General features: G+C 59.9%; 1 protein-coding gene across 3 annotated transcripts; it reads right to left on the bottom strand.

Moving 5' to 3' along the window:
• Nucleotides 1-5,776: 5,776 nt before the first annotated feature.
• Nucleotides 5,777-14,393, bottom strand: CIRBP (cold inducible RNA binding protein). Of its 3 annotated transcripts, XM_052642574.1 has the most exons (11): nucleotides 14,278-14,393; nucleotides 13,084-13,192; nucleotides 12,892-12,998; nucleotides 12,660-12,798; nucleotides 12,502-12,583; nucleotides 12,350-12,417; nucleotides 10,705-10,819; nucleotides 9,962-10,095; nucleotides 8,329-8,510; nucleotides 6,909-7,025; nucleotides 5,777-6,117 (listed from the first exon to the last, which is right to left on the bottom strand). In XM_052642574.1, exons 2-10 carry the CDS (start codon nucleotides 13,184-13,186, stop codon nucleotides 6,945-6,947), a joined length of 1,011 nt encoding a protein of 336 aa, XP_052498534.1. In that variant the 5' UTR covers nucleotides 13,187-13,192; nucleotides 14,278-14,393; the 3' UTR covers nucleotides 5,777-6,117; nucleotides 6,909-6,944. The 3 variants fall into 3 exon arrangements, with proteins under 3 accessions (XP_052498534.1, XP_052498535.1, XP_052498537.1); XM_052642575.1 differs by lacking the exons at nucleotides 5,777-6,117; nucleotides 6,909-7,025; nucleotides 8,329-8,510 and adding an exon at nucleotides 9,642-9,806; XM_052642577.1 differs by lacking the exons at nucleotides 5,777-6,117; nucleotides 6,909-7,025; nucleotides 8,329-8,510 and adding an exon at nucleotides 9,642-9,803.
• Between the last annotated feature and the right edge of the window lie 8,917 nt (nucleotides 14,394-23,310).

The following is a 23,310-nucleotide window of genomic DNA, read 5'->3' as shown; positions in this document are numbered from 1 at the left end:
GGTGCCCAGTACACCCAGCAGCCCAGACTGGGGTCCAGGCCAGCAGGAGGTGGGAGGACAGAGAGTCTGACCAGGGCAAAGGGCAGGAAGGGTGTCTGGCAAGAGGGTGGAGCAGAGGGCTAGAGTGCTTGACCCATTTGGGGCACTCAAAGTGATCACTCCTGGGTGTGGGGAACAAGTTGGTTGCGAGGAAGCTGACTGTGGGCCAGGAACTGGGGTCCTGTTCATTTCTGCTCTTATTCTCCCTCACCAGACTCTGAGTTTGTGAAGGTACACTGTCAACCAAGTGCTGGCTGTAAAGTGTCAGCAGTGCCCCGCCAGGTTCTACCTCTCTGGACTTGTTTCTCTCTTCCAGGCCTGGCCTGGCACAGTCTGGAAGCCTAGAGCTGAAAGGTCATGCGTGAGGGATTATCAGAACTCCTTGCAGAAAACTCACTCGAGCGGACAGAGCTTCACCACAGCCAGGTGGGGATCGTAAATGCATTTCGGATGTGCTGTGGGCACGTGCCAGATGTTCCCTGAGCATTCTCTTCCGGAACTTACCCCTCTTTGCTCAGGCCACTCCCTGGGAGGCCTTCCCCTTTCCTCCTGTTAAATTTCAGTTCTTCCTTCAAGGCCTGTCCTCCCCGTGTTTCAGCCCTCCTCAACCCCAGCCCCGCCTGCAAGGTTGTCTGTCCTCTGCCTTCCAGGGAACTCTGCCCATCTGTTTGGGGTGTTCTGGCTTCTGGAACTTGTCCATTGACTGTAGCTGCCGGAGTTTGAAGTCCCAGGCCTGGCCTAGAGGGCTCCACACAGGAAGGTAGGAACATGCCCCCACCTCCCATCCCCGGCCATGGCCAGGGCAGGCCCAGAGGCTGAAAGAGGACCAGAACTGGCCCAGGCTCACCTGGAACAGTCCGTCTGACCACTGGAGCCTGAGTCTGGGGCTCCAGCCACATAGGCCAGGCTTGACCCAGGCTGGCTGGTCTGGCTCTATGGGGAGTGATGGGGTGGCCACTCAGGGAGGCGTGGGGCCCAAGCTCAGGGACAGGGGCCATGAGCACAGGGGGACAGGCCTGGCTGCCACAGGGGAGCCTGGAAGCTGTCACTGCCCTGGGACAAGAGCCCCCTCCCATGTCATGAGACCTCATGGGTGGGTGGTCTCCTCTGTCACACCCAGCACGACTTGGACCTACAGAGGTGGGGGTGTCGGAAGGGCAGAGGGCAAGGGGATGCCCTGGCTGAGGCCGGGATGGGTCGACTCATTTGCATGCAGGGGCCACTGAGGCGGGAGCCGCCGCCGCTGCTGAGAGGATTTGAGCAGAAGCTCCGTTTTCCTTCTGTTCTCGTCTCTCTCTCAAGGTCAGAGCCCAAGCGGGGACAGGAACAAAGCGCACGTCCCCCATTCAACCTCCCTGTGCCCGCTGGCCGCTCCCAGAGGATGGGGCCCGGGGAGGGGAGGGCAGGGCAGCTCCACAGCCTGGCCCCAGGCGAGGCAGGGACAGGGCTGCAGGCGCAGCTGCCCAGCTGCCCTTGGGGACCCCTGCCTGGTGGGGACCGCTGTGGGTGCCCAGGAGGCTCTGTCCCCTTCCAGAGTGCGTGGCCATCCTGGCCTCCAGACCAGCCATCAGGAGGTCAGCTGAGGTCAGGGGTCATGGAGTCAAGGGTCAGAGGTCAGGCTCACTCTGGGGACAGGGGTCAATCTTAGTTCAAGGCTCACTCAGGGACAGGGGTCACTGAGAGCTGACTGTCGGCCTCAGCTTCAGACCCAGGACAGGGTCTTTTATGGGGGTCTGTCCCTGTTCAGTGGTCTGCACCCCTAGGCTTGAAGGTCTGCCTCAGACTCTGGGAGGGTCTCAACTAACCCAGGCCCAGACCTGCCCCAAGCCTGTGCGCATCAGCTCTGGTCCACCACCCACCGCCTACTGCCTAACAACTGTGACCAATCACCTACTACCCACTATTCCCAGCCCAGCACCCACTAGCCTGACCCAGCATCCACCCCTGCTCACCCACTGCCCACCACCCCCAGCACATCACCCACCCCCCATCACCTGCCCACTGATCCCAAGTCCAGTGCCCACCACCCAGCACCCATGACCTGTGGCACTCCAGCCCATCGGCAGAATTGCCAGGGCTGGGGATCAGTGTCTAGGGCACCCTCAACCTTCAAAGGCCGCAGTGCCTTGGAGAAAGCTAAAAATATGCGGGGAAGAATTTCCCATTACAGAAAAAAGTGGACCAAATACATCACCTGCTTTGGCTCAAGAGTTTTTCAGGAGGCAGGAAGGGGTGCTGGGAGGGTGGGGGCGTTGGCAGGTCTAGGGCTCCACAGACCCAGGTCAGAGCCGGGTGTGGTGTGTGTCCCCACGGACAGTGGGAAGCAGGCATCTGCTGACATGTGGGAGAGGTCTCAAGGAGCGCTCCCCAGGCTGTTACTAAGAATAAACAAACACACCTGTCCCTTTCTCTTGCTGATCAATTAAAATTCCCACCCTTGTGTCCAGTGTCCAGTCAGGCCCTGAAACCTCAGCCCACATCTAACATCCCTGTAACCCCCACAACCAGGCACCTCCCCTGCAATGCCCCTCCTTTCTCCTCCCCCCCTCCCCACCTCCTCCCTACCCCCGGTCAACCATCCCAGTCACATGGCCCAGGACACAGACCCCTCCTTCCAGGGCCACCTGCCAGTCTGGGAACTAGACTATTGCTGTCCAAAAGAACTTCCCACAAGGATGGCCAAGTTTCAGATCCACTGGGTCCAACACAGGCACCACCAGCAGCTCCATGTGGGTACTGGGCACAGAACCTGTGACAGCAGGATAAGGAGCAGGGCTTTAGACATCACTTACTTTCAGTGAAGGTACCTCTAAACATGGCCCACAGGGCGACACAGCTGTAGGTGGAGCCACGCCTCAGTGGGCGCCTGGACATGAAGGGCCGCCAGGAGGGTGGTAGCGGCTCAGACAGCCCAGAGAGCAGGAGATGCAAGACCCTGAGTCCCACTGGAAGAACGGGGGATCAGGGGAGAGGTCCCAGAATCTCCAGAGGGCACAACTCCCTTGCCTGCTGACCCCAGGTGAGCAGGAGGTGGCCCTGTTGGGTGCTGGGGCCACGTTGAAGGGAGATCCACATCAGAGCCAGCAGAGGAGCCTGGTCTCCAGGAAAGACGCCTGGCCTTGACCACTGGCTACCCACTTTCTGAGCCAAAGGTGTCCAGCCTTCCTGCCCCTACCGGGCCCCATTCCCCAGATTGGGATAGGAAGTTGGGGGCGGGGTGTCTTGCGCACAGCGAGCCACCCAAAAGCCAGAGACTCCCACGTGGCCCCAACGGGCCGAGGGGCTGGTTTGCCGCGTGACAGTGGGCACTCCCCGGGTAGCTGAGAGGAGGGGATGGACGTGGTGGGAGGGGCCTTGAGGGCAACACCCGTGCACGAGAGTGGGCTTGTGTCCTTGTGTGCATCCCGCATGCGTCGCTGTGTGTCATACCTATGCCTGTGCGTTGAGTGTGCACGGTGGAGGAAGGTGCTGGAAGGCCTCCCTACCCGGCATGCACACGTACACGCACGCATACACGTCCCTCCAGCCAGCCGGGCCCCAGGGCCTTTCATCTCGCGCTGACAGGCCCCTCTCCCGGCTTTTAGCTGCCGAGAACTTCCTGTTAATAGTGCATTAACCTTGGCGGGGGCTGCCAATTACTCGACACTAATGCGGGGGGGCGCGGGTGCGCGCGCTGACTGCGCTGACAGGCACAGGGGCCGGGTAGCCGGCGGGGCTCCCCTTCTCACCCGAGGGGGGCGGGCAGGAGGCAAGGGGCTGGGGGGGCACGTGGTATGTTCCCAGCTCCGGATGGCAGAGCGTGGGGTCTCTCCTGACCTCATTAGAGTAATTAATGTGCCTTTTGAAGCTGGAGAAATCGCTCAGAGCTGTGGGAAAGGGGCGCAGATCATAGGGTGGGGGGGGGCATGGACGGTGTCTGCGTGCCTGTTAAAAGCGTGTCCCAGTGAGTTAGGCAGAGAGAGAGCCCGAGTGACAGAGAGGGACAGACGGAAACGGAGGGGGGCCGAGGGAGAGGCAGTGCAGATGGTGAGAGTCACCAATAGGGAGGTGAGCAACGCTTCAGAATCAAATAAAGACAGAGACACAGAGACAAAAAAGCAGAGATGCGTGGAAAGACGCACAGGAGGAACAGGTGGGGAGAGAGCAGGGGGGTTGGGCTGGGGGATGTCATCTCAGTGCCTCCCTGGGACTGTGGCCTCAGTTCCTCAACCTTCCCTGGCTACTGGGGACCTGCTGGCAACTCTGTACAGGGCTCTCCCAAAGAATGGTAGTGGGCAGTCAGGGAAGACCTCCTGGAGGTGGCAGTAGTGCATCAGAAGGGGAAGAGGAATTGTGAACAGCCTTGGGGCATGATGGGAGACATTGCCAACAGAGAAGGAAGTCAACTGGGGGCCAAGGCAAAGGACCCCGGCTGGAGGGAGGGGGGACCAGCTGACTGTGACAGAGATGGTGTTTCTTCAGGAACCCAGGCTCAGGCTGGGTGGGAAGGGTCAGCAGGTCTGAGGGAGACTGGCCAGAGGGACTGACGAGGCTTGAGTGGGCAGCAAGCTCAGACCATCCCATGGTGGACATGGCAACAAGATGGAGTTGAGGTGTGAGAAACAGGGCCCCAGCAGAAGCTATTTCCCCACCTGTAAAAAGTTTGGCTCAGGCCACACCTGGGTAGACTGTGCAGCACAAGGCTGCCACCTGGTGGCAGGTCCCTTTGATGACAGCTCCTTCTAACGTGGCCTCCATGCTTTCAGCCAGTGGCCTGAGGGTAACCTCAGGCTGGGCCAGAGCTACAGGCCAGCCACACTGGTCCTACTTTCCACAACCAAATTTATAGGGTGCAGGGTGGAATGGGCCAGAGCCAGACTCTGCCTAGAAACAAGGCCCACAGAGGAATTCATCGAGCCCATCACAAGAGATGGGAACCAAGGTACCACAGTGGGACTCAGGTGACCAGTATGGGCCTCAGATGGTCAAGATGGGGACTGCAACACCCCCATGGGGTCAGGTGCCGGGATGAATCCGAGATGATCAGGATGGGGACTGAGGTACCCCTAAGGGGTTCAGGGGCCCAGAATGGGGATCAGTTGCCCTAATGGGACTCAGATGCCTGAAAGGGGGTCAAGTTCCAAATATGGGACTGAGGTGGCCAGGATGGGCACTGAGCCACATGCTGTGGAATTCAAGTGTCCCCGTGGGACTCGGGAGGCCAGGACAGGGGCCTGAGTGCCAGCACAGATTGCCTGGGATGGGGGATCAGGTTCACCAGTGATTTCACTGGAGGCTGAAAGGAGAGAGGCAGGGTGGGCACGGGTAGCCTTGGCTGGCTCCAGACCTGGATGCTGCAGCCTGGGGCTCTGTGAGAAATGGCCCTGGAGTAGTAGTGTGTGGTGAGGCAGAGGACACTGCCCTTGAGGGGCCCTGGGCTGAAGTTGACCTGGAAGGGGAGCCCTTAAGCAGTTTGGTGGAAGAATAGGAGTTCTCCTTTACTAAACCTAGAGGTAACTAGTGGCAGGGTCTTCTTCCAGGCAGGTGAGGGCAGGTCTCCTCCATCTCTACCCCTTCTTTGTGGGATTCCCCATGGGACCCTCTGAACAGTTAGGGATGATCCAGATGGTCACAGGTGGGAGGAATGAGGCTGACATGGACCCAGATCTGCTGCCCCCTGCCCCACCCGTGAGCCAGGGCGCTGGGTCTGGCCCGCTGTGGAGTTGGGTACCGGCTACAAAAGCACTGCTGCCTTTATTGTCCCCGTCCCAGAAGAATGGTGCCCCCAGACAGGACACCCAGCCTGCCCGCCTTCCAGGCCTCAGCCTAGGGCTGCCGCATTCCCACCAGAGAGGGTGACTGGTATAAGTCACATCATGGCCAGGGGCCTCAGAGTCCTGTGTAGGGCTGCCCCTCTGGCTTCCACCCGGTAACCTGGGCAGTCCTGTCTGCAGAGAGGGCTGAGTTGGCTTCCAGTGCGCTGGGAGGGCTCCACACATGCTGTCTGGTCCAGGCGGGGTGTTCCAAGCACTGGGAGGGCCCCTGCCTTTTATCATTCTCCCAGGGCCACTGGAAATGCTGCCTTCCTGAACCAAACATCTGAAAAGGAGGGGTAGAAGGTGGTGAGAAATGTGGGTGAGCCCACCCCGCTCTGCCCCCACCCAGCTGTGTTTGAGGCTCAGTGCTGAGCCCTCTAACATACCAGCCCCCGCCCCCAGCCTGCAGGCCTTGCCAACTCCCGACCTGGGGGCAAAGGGGGTAGGTCCCCTAGCCAGGAAATGCAGACACCAGAGGGATTCGCGGACCATACCCACGCCTCCCTCCGTGGGTGGGAGGGGGGCTGGAAAATCAGAATCGTCCTACAGTCTCCAAGCTTCCGGGCCTGAGCCTGCAACATGCTGGGGTTAAAGGGGCCATCAATCCCGCTCAGGCAGTCGCTGGCCCTGAGCCCAGAGCTCCTGGGTCACCTCAGTTGTCAGCCCTCTCTCTGTGTCTGCTGCTCCCTGTGCCTGGGACACTCTTCTAGGGCTGGGCGGTGGAGAGGCAGTCTCAGACCCATCCTCCAGCTTTGGTAGCACCTGGCAGGCATCCTCCATCTCTGACACTGATTTTGGCCTTCACCGTCAGGCGCAGAGGAAGTGCTCACCTACTCCAGCCATGCAGCTGGTTCCCATGTTAAAGAAATGGGAAACTGAAACGGTGAGACAGGGGCCTCAGATAAAGCCACGCAGCCTGTGACGGCAAAGCAGTGCTCACTCCAGGCCCACCCCTGCTGCTGGGTGCTGACTACACTGAGCACAGGCACAGGCGGTCCACCTGACTGTCTTCCTGCTGATCCCACCCCTCACCCACCCAAGGAGCCCCTGAAAGTGTGTAGAGTGCTACCCTACCATCTCAGGTTCCTTGTCTCAAAGACTGTCTCCTCGTCACTGTCCATTGAGGTCATCTCGGTGGGTTCCTCGGTGTTGGCCAGGAGCCCGTATCTCCTCCGCTGTGGCTTTTTCAATCTGAAAGCAGGCCCAGGCTCACTCAGTGACTCTCTCACGACCTCTCCGTGAAGCTGCTAACCCCCTGTCCAGTTTCCCACCTTTTCCCATAATCCTCCTCTGCATGATTCCCAAAGCCTTGCAGTGTACTTTCCCGGCCTAATTGCATTTCTTCTCTCAATGGTTACAACGATCATCAATTGCTCTTATGTCAATAACAAAAGGTGGACATCTCCCTTGGGAGGCCCCAGAGCTAGGACCCTTGGTGGGGGCGGGGGTGGGGTGGGGTGGATGCTCTTATCCCACTATACAAATAAGAAGACTGAGTCTCAGAGAAAGTATTAGGGTTTGCCAGAAACATCAAGTGGAGAGCTGTCTCAGACAGAAGCTCTGGCTCCTGACCACCACCAGGGAAACCGCGAGGTCTCTATGAGGCCTCTGCGATGGATATAGCATGCACTGACTGACATGGAGACAAGCATTGTGCACCCACAACAGTGTTTGAGGAAGACAGAAAATGCCCGTTGAGAGCGCCTGAACATGGTCAGCTCTGTGGGACACAGGCTCTCTGGAGATCAACCCCAGCTGTGCTTAGATCAACCCCAGAGAGGACGCCAAATGTGAAGATCAGGGGCCCGAGGAGGGGGCAAAGGGCCTGCACCAGGCAGGGGGTATGCCTCGGGAAAACCAAAGTGAAAGAAAGTGAAGTCGCTTCAGTTGTGTCTGACTCTTTGCGACCCCATGGACTGTAGCCTGACAGGCTCCTCTGTCCAAGGGATTCTCCAGGCAAGAGTACCGGAGTGGGTTGCCTTTCCCTTCTCCAGGGGATCTTCCCAACCCAGGGATCGAACCCAGGTCTCCCGTATTGCAGGCGGGAAAAGCAACAGGGTCCTCAACTCTTGGGGGAGCATGGCCAGCCCTGGACTGAACAGGAGCAGCAAAGCGGAGGGGCAGGCTCCGGTCTGGCACGGGAGCGTCTGCCGGGCTGTGAGCGTTAACCACAGCGAACGATGCGGCCAGCCCCAGCTCGCAGACGCAAATTGGATTGGTGGCCGCGACGCTCGTCTCCAGGCTGGCGGAGGGTCATAGTATTCCAGAGACTCCCGGTGCCCTACGCAACCCACAACCTCCCGCCTCCGTGGCTCCCTCTGGAAAATAGCAGCAGCACTCAAACTTCAGAAAAATAGCGCATCACGTGATTTTCTCGCCGCACCCACCCACGTGACGCCGGCGCACTGGGCTTCAAGCGCCAAAGCACGTGGGGCGCGAGGCGCGCGAGGATTGGCTGCGCCCGGGCGGCGGCGGCGGCGTGCGCCTGACGCACCTGAATGCCCGGATGAGGAAGTAGAGAGCGGCTACGACGATGAGGCCCGTGACCACGTAGAACGAGCGCAGCAGCGGCGAGCCCGGCGAGCCCAGTGGCCCCGGGTGTGTGTCGTTGTGCGGTGCACCCGGCTGGCTCCCGTTCGTCACGACGGGCGGCGGCGGCGACAGCGACAGCGTGGCCTGTGGAGACGGGGGCGTGTCCTCGGCTCCGTACAGCAGTGGCGGCAGCAAGAGCGCCGACAGCAGCAGGAGCCGCGGCGGCAGCAAGCGCGGCCCCATTGCCCGGCGGAAACGCTAGTTGCGCCCCGCCCCCTTTTAGGGACTGTATTCAATAGCGCGGGGCAGTGTCAGCCAATGGGATTCAGGGGGTGGCCTCGTAGCCGGAAACGCCTAACCCGCCCCCGGCCGTTCACCTCACTTCACCCGGGCCCCTAAGTTTCCCCGCGTCCCAAGCCCGCCGGCTCCTCGCTCAGCCTGCCCCCGAGGGGTGAGCCTCAGCCCTGTCCCCCGACAGCAGCGTGAGCACCGCGGCGGGCCGGGGGCGAGTTATCGGGAACACCCACCAGTGTCAGGGACTTTGATGCGGAGGCAGATGCGACCGAACCCGGCGGGCCTCCTTTCCACCTGGGCCCTGGGAACACTTGCTTCCCCACCCAACTCGCCATGGGCTACAGTGTACCGGCGCTGTAGCACACTGGGCCTGATCCTCCCGTGGAGGAGACATCCAGGCCCCGAACCTACAACATCCTGCCTTTGGGGGTGGGGGGACCAGAAGAAACCAAACACATCCCGTGGGAGAAGCGGGGGTTAAGTCAGTGACCTGGACCTTACAGGGCCACACCCTGCTCGCAGTTGACATAACCAGCCCAGAACCCGAGGCAGTGGAACCAGGGCTCAACCCTAAGGTTCTGCACCCCAAGACCGGGGCAGAAAACAAGTAGCTTGGGAGCAAGGTCAGCCTCATGGGCTGCAAAGATGAAAATGCCCAGGGTCACTGCCAAGACCTCAGCCTGGGCTCTGGGAGAGGTGCCTGTCCCCCTGGGATGGGGGGCCCAAGGGACTACCTCCTCTTCTGCTCAGGCTGGCCACACCCTCTCAGACCCTGAGAGAACAGTCCCAGGGGAACTGCCCAAGGCAGCAATGAGCTGCCAAGCTGGTCTTCCTGGTTTGATTCCAGCTCATGCCCAGAATGGAGGCCGAAAAAGGTTTTCTCTAGTGGACTCTCCACCATGCCCCTTCCATCTGGACCACCCCATGCAGGATCAGTGTCCGCCCTCCACACCACGCCCGAAACGAGACTCAAGATTTGTGGGTGGACACACCATCCCTTTATTCAAATGTGACTTCCACGCTTTCTTGTCACATCGCCGGTGAGGACACACCGCCGGTGAGGACACACCGCCGTGCCAGCACCACAGGCCTGTCCTCCTGGAACACCTTGAACCCTGTGCCCCAACCTTGCCAGTAAAACATCTGCTGGAAAGACAGGAAGGGATTGGGGGGAGCACAAGGGCTACTCCAACAGGAGGCGAAGATGCTGTCCCCAATGGATCACACTGCCAGGAGGGGAGAACCCACTGCAAGGGCCTGGGCCAAAGGGCCACATGCCTCCCGCCCCAGGAAGCACTTACAGGCGACGGGCTGCGAGGGCAGGCATCCGTGCCTCTGGCTCGATCCTGGGTAGGGTCCCTCCTGGGATAGGGACCCCAGGTCAACACTGTTCTCAGGCCACACTTCCTCCGGGTCACACTGACTTCCATTCAACCTGCCAAAGCAAATGAGTGTTAGCCCTTACCCCCTGGCAGAGCTGAGCTCCCCTCCCTGCCTCCCCCAGAACAATCCACAGCTCCTGGGAGGGTCTCAAGCTAGTCATCGGGGCCAACCTGAGGCCCCGCCATGGGCAGGCCTGAGCCTTTCAGATGGGCCAGGCTACCTTCCACTCTTAAGCAGAGCCAGCCACCCACTTGGGACGGAGCTGCTTAGAAAACAGCACAAGCTCTCAGAAAAATGTCATGGCAGCAGCAGACACCATAGAGAACTAGTTAGGAATGCGACTTAAAGAGGTCTAGAAAAGACAGTCAATTGATGAACAAAAGATTCCAAAAGACAGGGCGTTTGGTGGTCTCCAATCCTACTAGCCAGTGGAACCTACTGGTTAAGCTCAACTGCCCAGGCTGCTCACCTGGCTGCAGGTGGGGAAGGGCAAATGGCAGGGGCCTACCTTTGGTTCCACCTTGTTTTTATTAAAAAAAAAAAGAAAAAAGAAAAAAAAGTAGAAAAGCAAAAAAGTCAAAGAACATTCCCCGAGTAATATGGCTTTACTTTCATATGAGCGCCCGAGAGAAGAGGAATGCGGACGAGCAAAAGGAGTTACCTCGGTGACAGGACTATCTCCACATATGAGCTAGCCCAGGGAGCGGCTTGCGTCTCAGAGGGTTCTGTTGGGCGCACAACACTTCTGTCCTCCGAGGGGCTGCAGCTTCCATAGGCTAGCAGAGAATGCTCAGAACTTGTAAAGCAACAGGAAAGCTAGCTAATGAGCCAGTCAGTCTGTGGTCACCCAGGGACACTGTCTGCATCCGCTTGCTCTCTGGCCTGATTCTAGATTAAGGGGCTCAGGGTCAGTGTTGGGCGCCCCCATGTCCACTGTCCCTGCTAGGCTGCCCGCCCATCAAGCCCTCCAGCTGCCATGGCCAGAAGAATCCCGGGGCTGCCCTGCAGTCCGAGAGCCCACTCCCGTCACCCACCTGCTCGCCTAAGTGAGTGGGGGCAGTCAGTGGTCACAGGGGCCCAGCCAGCATCATTGGCTCTACCTTCCTCCTCTAGGAGCTGCAGGCAGGATGGCAGCCCTAGTCCTCTAGCTGCCAGCTCTGCTCTACTCTGCCTGCCTCAAGCTGGCAGCAGGACGCGTGTGGTGCGATCAAAGGGAGATGCTCAAAGCGAGGTTCATTCAGACAGTCTTTTAATCAGCTTCGTGAAGCCAAAGAAAACGGCATACAAGGATTCCTCAACCACTTCAAATACAACAGTGATGGCATATGTGTATGACTTCCGGTAAAAAGGACAATATAAACACACATTGTCAAGAACCTCTTGGGGACTGTGGGTCGCCCAGGACAGGCAGGCAGCCCGGGCACCTCCACTGCCTCCTGCACAGTCTGACCACGCTACACTCAGAAATGTTACACCAAGTTGGAAAAAAGCCACAGCTTGCTCAGCTTCCGACAAAGAGAGCGATCCAGAGTTCGATCGTTCAACCTCAAAAAAAGAGCAACCTCACGGGGTTGACCCCGCTGAAAAGAAACGAAAATAGCAACACAACCAAAAACAAAAACAAAACCCTCACAACCCCCAGTTATTTTCTAAAAAATCTCTTGGCTAGTGGTAAAAAGGTTAAAAGTAAAACCGGAAGTGCGTTTCAAAATGATTTAAAAACCCTTAAAAACAGAATGCACTTCCTTAAAAAGCAAAGGGCAGCAGTGAGGCCATCTGGGGGTCAGAAGCAGTCAGGCTGTGTTTGACAAGATCAGAACCAACAAGACTACAGAAGTGGGCACAAGGAGGCGTGGTCACTACACACTAACGATGCAGCGGCGCTCCCCAAATCCTTAAACACACAGCCATTGGAAGGACGATCTCGAGCAGGAAGGATTTTTACTCGTTGTGTGTAGCTGAGAACAAGAAGCAGGCACAGTGTAAAGGCGCGGAAGCAGACGGCAAGAGGCAGCAGTCCACGCCTGGCCCGGCCCTGGGGGCCCAGCCCTGCAGCCTCAGGAGCAACCAACCCCCCCACAGCCGAGGGTGGCGATGGCCCACACGCACGGACGCTGCCTGCCCACTCTGCTCGGAGGCCCTGGATCTCCCTTTTCTCCTTGGTCAGAAGTGGCTGCTGGCACGGAGACCCGAGAGGGCAGTCTTGTCCCTTATAGGGTCAGCAGAATAACCAGCTCTGATCGAGAATGGCAGAGCGCACCGAGGCGCACTGAACTCCCACCACCAGCCCATGGAGCACCACTTACCGTAACTGTCGTAGCTATCTCTGTAGGACCCGCCAGAGCTCCGGTCGTACCCGCCACCCTGACTCCGGCTGCCGGAAGGACATAGATGGGCATGAAGGACACCTCAGGGGGTTTCCACCTGCCCCCACCCTCTGCAGGACCGCTGCCCCCACCTGCTGTAGTAGTCTCTGGAGCCTCCATAGCCCCCACTCCTGGACTCGAACCTGCTCCCCCCATAGCCGCGGTCCCCACCTCCTACAGAGGGCACAGGAGGAAAAGTGTGAGCTCCTGCAGCAACGCCCCCCACCTCATCCCCGCAGGTGGCACTCACCTCTGGAGAAACCACGGCCCCGGCCCCGGCCCCCACGGAAGAAGCCCCGGCCTCCAGCAGAACCACCTCGGTATCCACGGGATCGGTTATCAGATGACTTGCCTGCCTGGTCCACCCGGATCTGCCGCCCATCCACAGACTGGAGACCAAGAGTGAACACAGTAAGCCTCTGCACCTCCAGCCCTAGGTCTGCAGCCCAGACCCTCCGGACCCCAAAGTGGCCACCCCTCACCTTCCCATTCATAGCCATCATGGCGTCCTTGGCATCGTCGATGTTTTCAAAGGTGACAAACCCAAAGCCCCTGGATCGCTGGGTCTCCCTGTCTTTCACGACCACCACTGTGCAGTAGAGAGGTCTAAGGTCAGGACCCCGCCCTCCCTGTATGCAGCCCTGCTTAGCCACCTCCTCTGGCACCAGTCTCACCTTCAGATATCTGTCCATACTTTGAGAAGACCTGCTCCAGTGACTGCTCATTGGTGTCAAAACTCAGCCCTCCGACGAAAAGCTTGCCCTCATCTGATGCCATGGTGGCCTGAGGCAAACACCATTGAAATACTCAGGTCCTGCAGGGGCTTCCAAACTCACCCCTCCCTATTTTATTTTATACAAGTAACATATGCTCACGGGGGAAACAGTGAGAAATTATTTTGCTGCCCTTTAACCGTCCCAAGCGCACACCCAATACTTCATCTCAAACAAGCCCTTAATTCCTTTATCACTTCGGGCCCCTTGCCTCTACTCTGTGCGTGGGCCAAGTCCACCCCTCTCAGTCAATACTCGGGAGCTCCGAGACCTGGGTACAAACCGCGGGTCTGCCGCGCTCCTCAGTGCTACTTGACCATGGGACCCCAAAAGTCCAGCCTGATGACAGCCTCACAGGTCTAACACTGGACCCTTAAAGAGGGCATCGACCACCATTGCCATGGGCTGAGTGCACCCTGGCTTCCGCACTCTGCAAACATCGGAGGATTAAGTCCTAACCAGAACATCATGGCGAAGTGCTCGGTCCACTGGAGGGTACTGTGCAGGGAGTGGCAGGGGGCGCGGGGGGCCTGTGCTGGGATGCCAACGCAGGGCGGGATTGTGGGGCGGTGCTTAGATTGACCCTTTATGGGACACAGGCTTCCGCTGAGGGGCCAGTAACAGGCCAGAAGGCGACCTGCAGCCGCGAAACCAGGACCCAAACTTTAGCCGTGGGTAGCACCGGGGCTGTGTTACCCTCGCAGAACGCCAATAAGAAAGCGGGGAGGAGCCCTGGCCCGGCCACGCCCAACATGCGCATGCGCCCCCGCGCGCGGCCTGCGCCACTCCATCCGGGCATCGGCGCTCCCGCCATTTCAACAGGCACCGTCTCCGCTCGCGGCCGCCATTTTACGGAGATGTCACGCTCGCGGAAGGCCTGGCCCACAGAGAATGCCGTCCGGCCACGACTCTACCCGGTCTACGTTGCCCCTCGCCGCTGGCGGGGCAGATTCCACCCGCCTCCACCCACCAGGGGGTGCCCGCCCTGGCACCGCTCCCGCCCAAGGGCGTGCCGCCGCCGCCCCGCCTCGTCCAGCTAGCCGCAGGCCGCCCGCCGCCCTGGGCCCATGGAGCCGGTGCCGCCAGGGCCCTCACCACTGAGTTGGGCAGGTCCCTGGCGCAGGCGGGAGGACAGAACAGCAAAACGACCCGAGCCTCCTAACGCGCGAGTGAGGAGGGGGGCGCTGTGCTCCTGGCCTTATATACTTCGCCCCTAGGCCCCGCCCCTGAGCTCTCCTCCCCGCGCTGCACCGGCCAATCCCAGGCCCTGGAGACCGTGGCTGTGCCTTATATTCATGACTGGGGGGCCGGGCCTGTAGCGGTCCCGCCCCCTCCCGCGCGTGGGCGCTGGGCACAGAGACGCGCCGGGTCCGCAGCCCCGAGCCCGTGAGTGGGGGGCGGGGCAGGCTCGCGGCGGGGCGGAGGGGACCTACTTCCGCATGCCCGCCCCCTGGCCTGTGGCGAGAACAAAGGGGCTCTGGCGGATGCTGCTAGAGCATTTCCTGGGAACCTTCTGGGGGTGGCTGAAACCCCTAGTTTTGCGGTGCTCCAGCAATTACCGACTAACCAACCTCACTTGCTGCTGCTACTGCTAAGTGGCTTCAGTCGTGTCCGACTCTGTGCGACCCCATAGACGGCAGTCCACCAGGCTCCGCCGTCCCTGGGATTCTCCAGGCAAGAACACTGGAGTGGGCTGCCATTTCCTTCTCCAATGCAGGAAAGAGAAAACTGAAAGTGAAGTCGCTCAGTCGTGTCCGACTCTTAGCGACCCCATGGACTGCAGCCTACCAGGCTCCTCCGTCCATGGGATTTTCCAGCCAAGAGTACTGGAGTGGGGTGCCATTGCCTTTTCCGCAACCTCACTTAGGTCCCCAGAATCAGCCGAGATCCAGTTCTCAGACACCCCACCTTAATCTGAACCCCGGCATCAGTCCTTATAAACTTGCCAACCTAACGGACAACCCAGAACTCCTAGAACCTCAACTCTCCTGAATACACCACTTCATGTGGTCAGCCCCAAAGCCCGCCCAAATCCTAACACTGAGACACTGAGACAACTCCATTTATGGAATACCCCAGTATTCTCCACGACCCCAATTCTTCCTGCTTCCCAACTTTGTTTCCTTACAAATTCCAGACTGCATCCACACCTAATTCCCACCCCAACACTGACTTCACCAGGTCTGGTAGATGGCACCCATACCCCACAGTCAGCCGGCCAGACATTTTTGTGCATCCCAGCTCTGGATTGCAGGCTGACCTTAACTTGGGCTCTCAAACCCACAGAGCTGGGCTCTGTGCTCAGCCCTGGAGTCTCCACTGCACCGCAACATTCAGCTCAGCCCTCAACTTCACTGTGTGCTCTAGTCCCCTCCCCTCTCAAGGCACACTGTTTTGCACACCTAGAACCCACTCACTGCCCGTGCCAGGGGCGTGCCACTTGGCTCCTCCCCATGAATCTTTATCCTGTCTGGGGGTCGCGAGACCTCTGCTATTGCAGAAATATTCACCCCTAAGCCTGTTCCCAGTTTCTCCTCTTGTGGTCACCCCTTTCCCCCTGCTCAGGCCTTGGCACACACTACCTTCTGTGGCCCTGGACCCTTCCATGGGGTGCAAGAAGCTAGTGCAGACCCCTGCCTCCCCAGACCAGAGGCCCAAGGTAATACTCCTGGGCTCCAGACGGTCTTCAAAGGCAGACATTCTGCTAAAAGTTAGAAGGATTTGAGGGACTTCCCTGCTGGTCCAGCGGTTAGGACTCCCCACTTCTTATGCAAGGAGTGCAGGTTCAATCCCTGGTCTGAGAACTAGGATCCCAGTTCAGTTCAGTTCAGTCGCTCAGTCGTGTCCGACTCTTTGCGACCCCATGAATCGCAGCACGCCAGGCCTCCCTGTTCATCACCAACTCCCGGAGTTCACTCAGACTCACGTCCATTGAGTCGGTGATGCCATCCAGCCATCTCATCCTCGGTCGTCCCCTTCTCTTCCTGCCCCCGATCTCTCCCAGCATCAGAGTCTTTTCCAGTGAGTCAACTCTTCGCATGAGGTGGCCAAAGTATTGGAGTTTCAGCTCCAGCATCATTCCCTCCAAAGAAATCCCAGGGCTGATCTCCTTCAGAATGGACTGGTTGAATCTCCTTGCAGTCCGAGGGACTCTCAAGAGTCTTCTCCAACACCACAGTTCAAAAGCATCAATTCTTCGGTGCTCAGCCCTCTTCACAGTCCAACTCTCACATCCATACATGACCACAGGAAAAACCATAGCCTTGACTAGACGGACCTTAGCAAAGTAATGTCTCTGCTTTTGAATATGCTATCTAGGTTGGTCTTAACTTTTCTTCCAAGGAGTAAGCGTCTTTTAATTTCATAGCTGCAGTCACCATCTGCAGTGATTTTGGAGCCCAAAAAAATAAAGTCTGACACTGTTTCCACTGTTTCCCCATCTATTTCCCATGAAGTGATGGGACCAGATGCCATGATCTTCGTTTTCTGAATGGTGAGCTTTAAGCCAACTTTTTCGCTCTTCTCTTTCATCAAGAGGCTCTTTAGCTCCTCTTCACTTTCTGTCATAAGGGTGGTGTCATCTGCATATCTGAGGTTATTGATATTTCTCCCGGCAATCGTGATTCCAGCTCGTGTTTCTTCCAGTCCAGCGTTTCTCGTGATGTATATGCCCCGCATTGAGGTTAAAAAAAAAAAAAAGGGAATCTGAGAGGAGAGACCTCACACACATACCAGGCAAGCTCCAGTCCTCCTCAAGCCCCACACTTGGTCCCACACTCAGGTGGGTCTAGCTGACACAGTAGGGCCGGGGGCATGGACACTGTCTCCTGTGACAAGGTCGCCGGGACACCTCCCTGGCTCAGGCAGTAGTTCATGACTCCTGGCGGTCGTCTCTCTGCACCTCGTCCCCCACACCACAGCCCCCACCATACAACTGTCAGCAGCAGCAGGAGCTGCTGCGTCAGCCACTCACGCAGGGAGGTTATTAAAAGGAGCAGAGGGACTCATCGCTCAGCTCCCCCTCCTGCCGCACCCAAGGTGGGGCCGGAGGGCCGGCCAGGCATGCCCAGCCGGAGAGTAATCCCCACCTCCACCGGCGTTCTGATCTGCTCCTCCAGCAAAGTCAGGTTGGCGGCTCCTGGCCTCAGCCAAGACGACGGGGGCCCCGGAGTCACAGGGGACCCTCATCACTCTTTGCCCCCCGCCCCCACTCTTCTGTCCTAATCTGCCTTCTCTTGGTTTTATGAAGTACCTTGGTTCATTCATTTTTCCACCAGCAGTTATTCAGCGTGTACTTACTACGAGGCTGTTGCTTGGTACAGGGCTGAGTAAGTACCCACGACTGTTCTGGGTTCCCATCGCAGTGTGGACCTATACCTGTGGATACCTGTCCTCAGGTGCGCCTGCCCCGGGCACAGTGTGGGAAGTGTGTGCATGCGTCTCAGGTGTGATACCTGTATCTGTACCCGCGTGTCCCTGTGACTCAGTGTGTAACAAGGACTGCTTGTCCCCGTGAGCGGCGGGGTGGGAAGGGTGGTCGCAGGGGGCTAGGACCACCTTCCTCCCTGCCTCGGCCCTGCTCCACGTTCTCCCCGAGGACACAAGGGGGCGCTGCGTCCTCGCAGTCAGCCTGGCCCGGGGCTCCCGGGCCCGCCTCGAGGTCCAGCCGACAGCCACGAGCACTGGCGTTGGGGGGGCGGGTTCCCGTCCCACCCTCAGCGCCCCCACCCCACTCCTCCGCCCGAGCGCTTGGGGTGGTCGGGGAGAGGGGGATTAAAATAGCCTTGGGCGGGGGCGAAGCTGCTATTCGTGGCCGAGATGCGCGGCTTGCCGCCTGCCCGGCGGGACTGGGATTAGGCCGAAGGTCTACTTCTGCGCACTCACAATACTCCCCTCCACAGGCCCGGCGAAGACCACCCGGCTTCCTCGGGGCAGGGCACCTCACCCACTTGCCTTGCCACGGAGACGAGGGCGTGGCCGCTGCACTCCCGCACCGAAGCCCCTGGCCTCCCCGCTGGGTCGGGCCTGCCGGACGCCGGGTCCTCCCCCGACCCCGGCTAATGACCGGGCGGGAGGCGGTAATGAGCGTCTGGGCTCCGGTCGGGCGTGGCCGGGATGAAAGGCACGTGGAGAGGGAGAGACCCCGGGGCCGCGTAATTACCGCCCCCTCCCCGTCGACCAGGCGGGGGCCGGGCCGGGGCACCTGGCTGGCGGCCGTCCGGCGGGGGCGCGGAAGTGGGACGGTCCAGGCAGAAACTCCAGCCCACCAGCCTGGCCCAGATCCCCGGGGCCCAGAGCCAGGGAGGGAGAAGTGGGGACTGGATGAATGTGTATGTTGCCAGGTGTGGTGCACATGTGTGCCTCTGGGCAGGGGACCCGTGGGTGCAGAGATGGAGAAACAGGATCTGAGAACCATGCCTGTGTGAGCATGAAAGTGGCGCTGTGTGCCCGTGCACATGGGTGTGGAAGTGTGTGCACAGAACTCACGTGTATGTGTATGTACAAAGTGGCATGGAGGTGTGTGCATGCTTGTGCACACATGGAAACATTTTTGCATGGTCATTTTCTATGTGCAAGAACAGGGGTTGTGCACAGACCCCAAAGTATGTGCAAAACCAGGATGTGGAATCAGCCCAGAAGGGCTGGGTGTGCATGACTCAGGGGACCAGAACTCCCAGATCATATGTGCCCATGGCTGGTGGCGTGTTGTGACTCATGACCCTGGGGTGGGCACATGCCGTGTGCTGTGTCAGCAGCAACCAGGGCCTCTAGGGCAGAGGAGGGTGACAGGAAGGAGGCCAGAAGCCCAGAAGAAGAGATTAACTGCCCACCATTTCCCACCTGCATGCTTAGGGGGCACATGTGAGATCCCTAGGAAGCCCAGGTGGCTGCCCACAGTGAGCACAGGAGAGTCAGTTGACTGCAGCCTGGCTTCTGTTTCCCTCCTGTTCCTAGGAGGGGGCTTCGGGGTGGAGGGGTTTGTGGCCGGCACCTGGGTGGAGCTCCCTGTGACTCAAGGCCCAGGAATGTGATGGCTGCCTCTCTTCTGCTCCTCATCCCAGGAATACAAAGGTCAGGCAGCTCCTGGACCATGCTAGTGACTACAACTCCCACCAACTGCTGGCTGACTGTGAAGGGACCCAGGGGACACCTGGAGGCCCACACCAATGCATGCATTCATGCATGAGACATATCAAGTGTGTGTGAAATGCAGGCCTGGTGCAGCCACTGCATGCTCATGGAAACCCCAAAGCTTCCCTGGGTAGGGATGCTGGGGAGGCAACCCCCTGGGTTTCTGAGACTGGGGCAGGGCTGTGTGGTCCACAGCCCCACTGCAGAGGCAGGAGGAGCTGTCCCACTGGAGCCCGGTTGTTCACTACAGACACGCAAAGGGGCCAAAGGACCCCTGACTGGGGCTGTTGAGTTTCCACGGCAACACTGAGAGTGGCAACCAGGGAGAGAGCCTGCCCTCCTGGGGTAGCTGCCAATGGCTCAGGAAAGACACCTCTGTGACCTGTGTGTCCAGGCAGACGTACATAGCAGCCTCCACATCCCCGCCCCCACACCCAAGCTGGCAGACACAGGTACCCACAGGATTTGTCCTGCCTGCTGCCCATCCCCGTCCCTCCTTCAAGGGTCAGCGACTGCCTGGGCGCCCAGCTGTGAGGGCAGGCAGCGTCTGGGGTGCCTCAGCTGAGAATGGGTGCAACAGCAGCACTTCCCCAGGTCAGCAAGGGTCATAGTGAGGCGACCAGGCCTTACCCTGGAGTGGCTCCTAGGGCAGTTTTTTTCTTCTTACTCTGGGTCTTAGGCTGCTCAGGGAATGGTCCACCGTGCAGGATGAAGCCCCACTTTTTTTGAGGGTGCACCTACACTCCTGCACCTGCCCACCCCAGTGGCCGCTTTGCTCAGCTGGGCCTGCAGGAGGAAGGGCGCGTAGGCAGTGTCTGTGGCTGGGGCGCCCCGGCTTTGAGTGCCGCCTCCGCTGAGCAGCGTCTCTGAGGGTCTCAGTTTGGGCTGCCTGATGTGACCTTCAATGCTGCGGTTTTTGTCAAATAGGTCTTGGCCCTGGGTGAGAGCGGGTTCTGAGGGTCACACAGTTGACTGAGGTTGTGGTACCCAGAAGTGTAGTTTGGGGCGGGTTTGGGACTGTGGGGGGCGTTGTGTATGGGGGTCCCTGTGCTGCAGGAGAGATGAGCCTCTCCCGTGGACTGCAGAGTGGGTGCAGCGCGCGAGTGGGACTGAGAGGCGGGTTGGTCTGGGTCTGGTGGCAGTAAGGGGCCCTGCGTGGGCGTCCGGGGTTGGGCTGATTCTCCGCGAGGCCCGTGGGTAGCGTTCGGGGTGTGGGTTGTGCGCAGGGCAGATGTAGCCAGCCGTCTCCGGCCGTCTCCGCCTGCGGGCGCGCGACCTCCTTCCCCCAACCCCGTGGGGCCGGCCCAGCCCACATTCCAGAGTTGTTAGGGGGTGCCCTCTCCAGCCCCCCGCCGGCTCCCGACCTTTGACTTCAGCTCAAGCCTACCCGCAGCATCTCGGGAACCCACCACTGCAGCAGCAGGCTCCGGGGAGGGGCGGCGAGGCGGGGGCGGAGGCTGGAATGTACTCCGGGGGTGAGGGAGGGGGCCCCCAAGAGGGGGAGGAAGTGGGGGAGGCGTCGGGAGGAGGAGCCGGTGAGGCCGAGACTGGACGAAAATAGAGGGAGACAGCGGAGATGGAGACTCCGACAGAAATACGGACAGACCCAGAAACCAAGAAAGGCGGAAAGAAAGGGAAACAGGAAGACACAGGAAAGGAAAACTCAGAGGGGGGAGGGGCACACGTGGGTGAGGGGAACCGAGGCAGCAGGCCAGGGCTGGGGGCCATCTCCAGTCGGGAAAGGGCCCCAGGTGACAGCGGCCCCGCCCACACCTGCGAGCTGGGCGGCTCACCTGTCCCGAGTGACACCGGAGGCTCCTTGTCCTCTGCCCTGCCTGGTGGGGGAGGCCGTGGGTGGGGCTGGAGGGGAGACTCCTGAGTTGAGTCCTAGCACCCTTGGCTGTAGCTTGGCAACTCCCATTCCCAAGGTGCCTGGAGAGGAGGGCGTTCCCGCCAGGCCTGGGCGGGGGTGGCTGTGCTGGGGCACACGCCCCATGCTGGGGCTGCTGGCGCTGGCCCCAGCGGGGCACCACTCACCCTCACCTCCCCAGGGACCTGGCTTCTCCCAGCCTTTCTCCCAAGCCACCTCAATGCCGCGTCCTTTGGCATTTCAAAACCGTGCAGCTAGCCCCAATTACCCATTTGGCCACGCGCAGGGGACTCTGGCCTTGAACAAAAAGACGTGACCCCAGTGACCTTCTCTTGCCTGCCCACAGCTGCCTCATCACCCTAGAAGCACGGCCCATCTGTGAGCCAGCACCTGGATCCAAGCCTCTGTCTGGACTTCACACCTTGGCAGCCACACCTGTCCACACCTCCAGTGCCAACCCCCATCTAAGTGTAGGGGCTCTCTGTCCGCCCCAGCCAGCCCCAGGGATAACCTCGGACCAGAGGTTTTGGCTCACATCCTCCCCACCTGGCAAAGGCTACCCTGTTCATACTGATTGCTGCCTTCTCTTAGTGGACTACTGGTCAGAGCAAAACTGAGGCATAGCCAGGCAGCGATGAGGTCTTCCTGCCGCCATGACCCCTCCTGGGTCCCCAACCTCAGAACTCCCTGCAGCCCCCTTGCCAGACATCGCACTGTGAACCAAAGGCCCCCTTCAGACAATGCCTCATCTGTCCCTTCCCAGGCTTGTCTAAGCAGAGCGTCCAGACCAGACACCTCCTGGGATGTTCCGGCCTCTGCTCCTTCCATCTGCTCCTCCTCCTTGGGGTCTCCATCTCATCGCCCCCAAGCCAGAGTTGAGGAATCATTCCTGTCGGGTCCTTGCCGTCGCCTTTTGTTTTAGGTCCCCCAAACTGACTTTCAGATGTTTCCCAAATGCACCCACATTCACCTCTTCAGACATCTGCGCACGCCGTGCCACCAACATGGGGCACCATTTCCCTCTTCCTGTAGTTGGCAAACTCCTATTCTTTTGGCAGAGCCTCAGCCCAATTGCCCTTCTCCCGCTCCCCGCCCTGCGCTCCCCTAGCCCGGAGCTCGCGCACACAAGGTCGTGGGGAAGAGGCAACAGACAATGGCCGGGCTTGAAAGGCGGATGCACGCGATCGCGCCCGTGCGGGGGTCCACGTGCGGCACCCTCAGGTTCGCCCCCTCTTCCGTCTCAGAGCTGCAACGGTCGTCAGACCCCTGGGCGCGCCTCCCGCCCCCAAATTGCGGACGTGCGGCCAGAGGGAAAAGGGGGTGGGGGCGGGGCGCACGCCCCCGCGCCGCGCCTGCGCACTCGGCCTGGCCACGCCGCAGTCCCGCCTCCGGGCAGCAATCCCGCGCGGCTATTGGTGCGAGCAGACCGGCGATGAGGTGGCCACCAATGAGGCGCCCCAAGAGTAGGCGGGGCCTGAGCCTCTCAATGCTAGGACGGGGGCGGGCGGGGCACCAGCCCCACAGTGACGTCAGGCCCGGTTCGCGGCGCGTTGCCATGGAAGCCGCATTTCCATCCTAGCGGGCTTCCGGGGGCCGCCCCCTCCCATTCAACTTTTTCCTCCCTGGGAGGAGGGGTTGGTTGGTGCAGGGCTGTCCCCGCCTCCTGTGATTCCGCAGCCCCTGCCGACACTGGGCCTCAATTTACCTTTCTGTGCTACCCACGCCCACATGGCCTGACCCGCCGCCTCTCAGGTCGCTGCACCCCTTCGGCTGGGCACCTCTCCCTCCTCGCCCCAGTCGCAGGCGTGTGCGTTTCAGGCCCGCACAGCGGGAAGGGACCAAGGGCCACAGCACCAACCCAGGGTGGGGTTCTAGGATTCCCGGGTATGGCTGTGACCCTCGGACCGCAGGGCTGGGCGCCAGACAGCGCCCTGAGGAGTACCCAGCAGTAGACCAAGTGCCCCGCGCCCTGCACCGTGCAGACACAACTCCTGTGATTCAGCAGGTGCCTTGATCTGCACCCTCCTTCCTTATCCCCCAACCCAGCCCTGCAGTGGCCAGCTGGTTCACAGCCCTAACCTCCGGGGGGCCGGCTGCGTGGGCAGGGTTTTCGACCTTAACTGTCC

Source organism: Budorcas taxicolor, chromosome 7 (assembly GCF_023091745.1).
Source record: "Budorcas taxicolor isolate Tak-1 chromosome 7, Takin1.1, whole genome shotgun sequence".
Lineage (NCBI taxonomy): Eukaryota > Metazoa > Chordata > Mammalia > Artiodactyla > Bovidae > Budorcas > Budorcas taxicolor.
This window is presented reverse-complemented; position numbering and strand designations above follow the sequence as displayed.

Excerpts from the sequence above, each read along its gene's own strand:
- CIRBP (XM_052642574.1), bottom strand. The coding sequence starts at position 13,186 with ATGGCATCAGATGAGGGCAAGCTTTTCGTCGGAGGGCTGAGTTTTGAC. Across the intron at positions 12,584-12,659 it reads GGGCCGTGGTTTCTCCAGAG|GAGGTGGGGACCGCGGCTAT; the intron begins GTGAGTGCCACC and ends TGCCCTCTGTAG. Across the intron at positions 12,418-12,501 it reads TCCAGAGACTACTACAGCAG|CCGGAGTCAGGGTGGCGGGT; the intron begins GTGGGGGCAGCG and ends TCCTTCCGGCAG.